Below are 2450 nucleotides of genomic sequence, written 5' to 3'. Positions count from 1 at the left end.
AGCTGGAGACAACAAAAGGGAGATGAGTTCTACCCTGGGAACCTCTGAGCCTGCAGCAACCTCTAGGGCAGAGGCAGGTTCCGACATCCATCCTGCCGCGGCTCCGAGGGGTTGCGTGGTGATAAAACCCAGGTGGGGCGATGCCTCTGTGACTGTCTCTTACACTTCGCCTTTGGGACCAGCCTGGAAATTTGTATTCAGAGCTACCCAAACTGCTTTCAGCATGAATCTTCAGCTCCTACTTCTCGTTGTGGTTGCCACTGCCTTCTGCAACGTTGCTCTTGCGGAAGGCTTTGCTTACGTGGCTTACAACGACAGCTACAACTGCCTTGCTTATAAAGCCCTGCTTGCGTATTTTGGGCCACGACTCCCAGCAGAAGGGCTGACAGGGTATTTAACGAGGGTGATACCGCCAAATGCTTGCCATGCAATCGAGAATCCTCCAAAACCAAGGCAGGCCTCGGAAATGTATATTGCCCTTATAGAGGGGTACAGCTGCTCTCTTGTTGAGAAGGTCCTTCAGGCCCAGCAGGCTGGATACCAAAGCGCTATTGTGTACCATGTGAATTCAGATCAACCAATTACCGTGATGGCTGACGACAAAGAAATCCAGCAGCTGATTAAGATACCATCACTCTTTATTGGACAATCAGTCTTCCTCTGCTTGGAGAGGGCTTTACAAGGCGAGGAAGGGGCATACATCAGACTTCTGCCACCCAAACATGATTTGGGTACCTGTCAAGACATCGCTAAAACGCTGCCAGCAAGATGCATCGTGCAAGATTTCAAAGCCATGTTTGTCATTATTACCACTATCTCAATAATAGTTGGCTTAAGATGGCACAAGAGGGCTTACAAGATAAAGCTGCACAAGTACAAGCAGGGAGACAAATATGAGACCTGCGCGATCTGCATGGCAGAGTACAAGGAAGGGGAGTGCCTGAAGGTCCTGTCCTGCTCCCACACTTACCACGGGGCCTGCATTGACACCTGGTTCAACACCCAGCCCACGTGTCCCATGTGCAAGCAGGTGGTGAACACCTACGAGCGGGGCGACCTGCCAGAGCAGGCTGGTGAGGAAGAGAACGAGGAGGAGCAGGACCCCGAAGACACTGCATTCGGAGAAGGGTACGAAGATGGATATGTTGAAGAGGAGAAAGATGATGCAAGCACAGAGGAAGGAGAATGGTCTGATGCACCAGAGAAAGCCACCGTTTGAGCTGTGACAGGGATAAGTTATCATTAAACCACGGGACATCTCCCTTGTGCTTTCCTTCAGCTCTGGCTCCAGGCTAGCTTTGGTTGGGAAGCAATCAACACCGCAGCTTTGGCTCCCCTCCCCTGGTCCCCACAAGGAAAAAAAAGCATGAAATCTCAGCTGGAAATATCAAAAACTCCTTGAGCCAGAGCAACAGGGGAGAAGCAAAAAGGAGGAGGGAAGCAGGGATTTAAGAACATTTGGTACAGGAGCTGGTTTACATCTGCTAAGATGCTTCCTCAATTCCCTCCCATGGATGCAGAGACACACACATAAATGCACTGAATATTGCTTTTCAGTGTTAGCTAAGGGAAGTGCCCAGAAATCCCAGGTGAGAACTGTCCCCTGTGTGTTGCAGCCGGCAGGAACCATTTCCTAGCCTGACAAGTAGAGAGGGGAAAAAATATGTGTTATTAAAACAAAGATCAAACAGTTTCACCTCCCATCAGCAGCAGAAACAGAGCCCACAGCACCCACTCGTCACCCGGAGCAGTGACACAAACTGTCCCCACGCATTGGGGGGCTCAGTACGGTCCACTGCAGGGACAGTGTGGCCTTTACACCGGTAGAAAACTGCAAATATTGAGGGCACTTCAAACACTGTCTCCTCAGCCAGGAGGTGATGCCAGCGGGAGGTAGAGGTCTATACAGCAGGATTCGCTTTGTGGAGCCAGGTAGATGGGAAAAAAGAATGAAATGCTTCGGAATGTGGCGTAATTGGCTGCTTTTGCCTGCTGGCTGGCAATCTCGCCCGCTCGCAGCGGCTGACGTGACAGGTACGTGTAACCTCCTGCTCCCTGGGTTGTTCCAGGTCATTATCCAAATGTGCCTAAGCACCTTAAGGGGAGCTGGATTTATGTACTGACACGATGCAAACAGATCTTCATCTCTCCTGCAGATACAGCAGGTGTAGTCATGTTATTTGGGCAGCCCCTGGGGACATTTGCAATCCTGCTTAAAGCGAGAGCAGAAATGGGCGCTGGCTCCCGGGCTGGTACGGGTGGCTCTGACCAGTGTGGATGGGGCAACCAGCCAAGTCCCCCTCTGAATACAGAGCTGGAAAACACTCACAAAACCACTATTAGAGTTTAATCTCATAGAAAAGATGTAAGAGCTCTTTAGTAAATGCCAAAAATTAAGGAAATGAACAGCTCCACCACACTGTGACCAAGACATCAAACCTGCACAGCTG

At 50.5% G+C, this 2450-nt stretch overlaps 1 protein-coding gene across 1 annotated transcript; it reads left to right on the top strand.

Moving 5' to 3' along the window:
- The first annotated feature begins 223 nt into the window (after positions 1–223).
- On the top strand, positions 224–1219 carry LOC136113104 (E3 ubiquitin-protein ligase RNF13-like). Its single transcript, XM_065858053.2, has one exon. The coding sequence runs from the start codon at positions 224–226 to the stop codon at positions 1217–1219; it is 996 nt and encodes a 331-aa protein (XP_065714125.2).
- The last annotated feature ends 1231 nt before the right edge of the window (positions 1220–2450 follow it).

The sequence above is a fragment of the Patagioenas fasciata genome, chromosome 27 (assembly GCF_037038585.1).
Source record: "Patagioenas fasciata isolate bPatFas1 chromosome 27, bPatFas1.hap1, whole genome shotgun sequence".
Taxonomy (NCBI): Eukaryota; Metazoa; Chordata; class Aves; order Columbiformes; family Columbidae; genus Patagioenas; species Patagioenas fasciata.
Note: the sequence above shows the minus strand (reverse complement) of the source record. Positions and strands in the feature narration are given on the sequence as shown.

Bases quoted from the DNA above. Each gene is read 5' to 3' on its own strand.
- LOC136113104 (XM_065858053.2), top strand. From the start codon at position 224: ATGAATCTTCAGCTCCTACTTCTCGTTGTGGTTGCCACTGCCTTCTGC.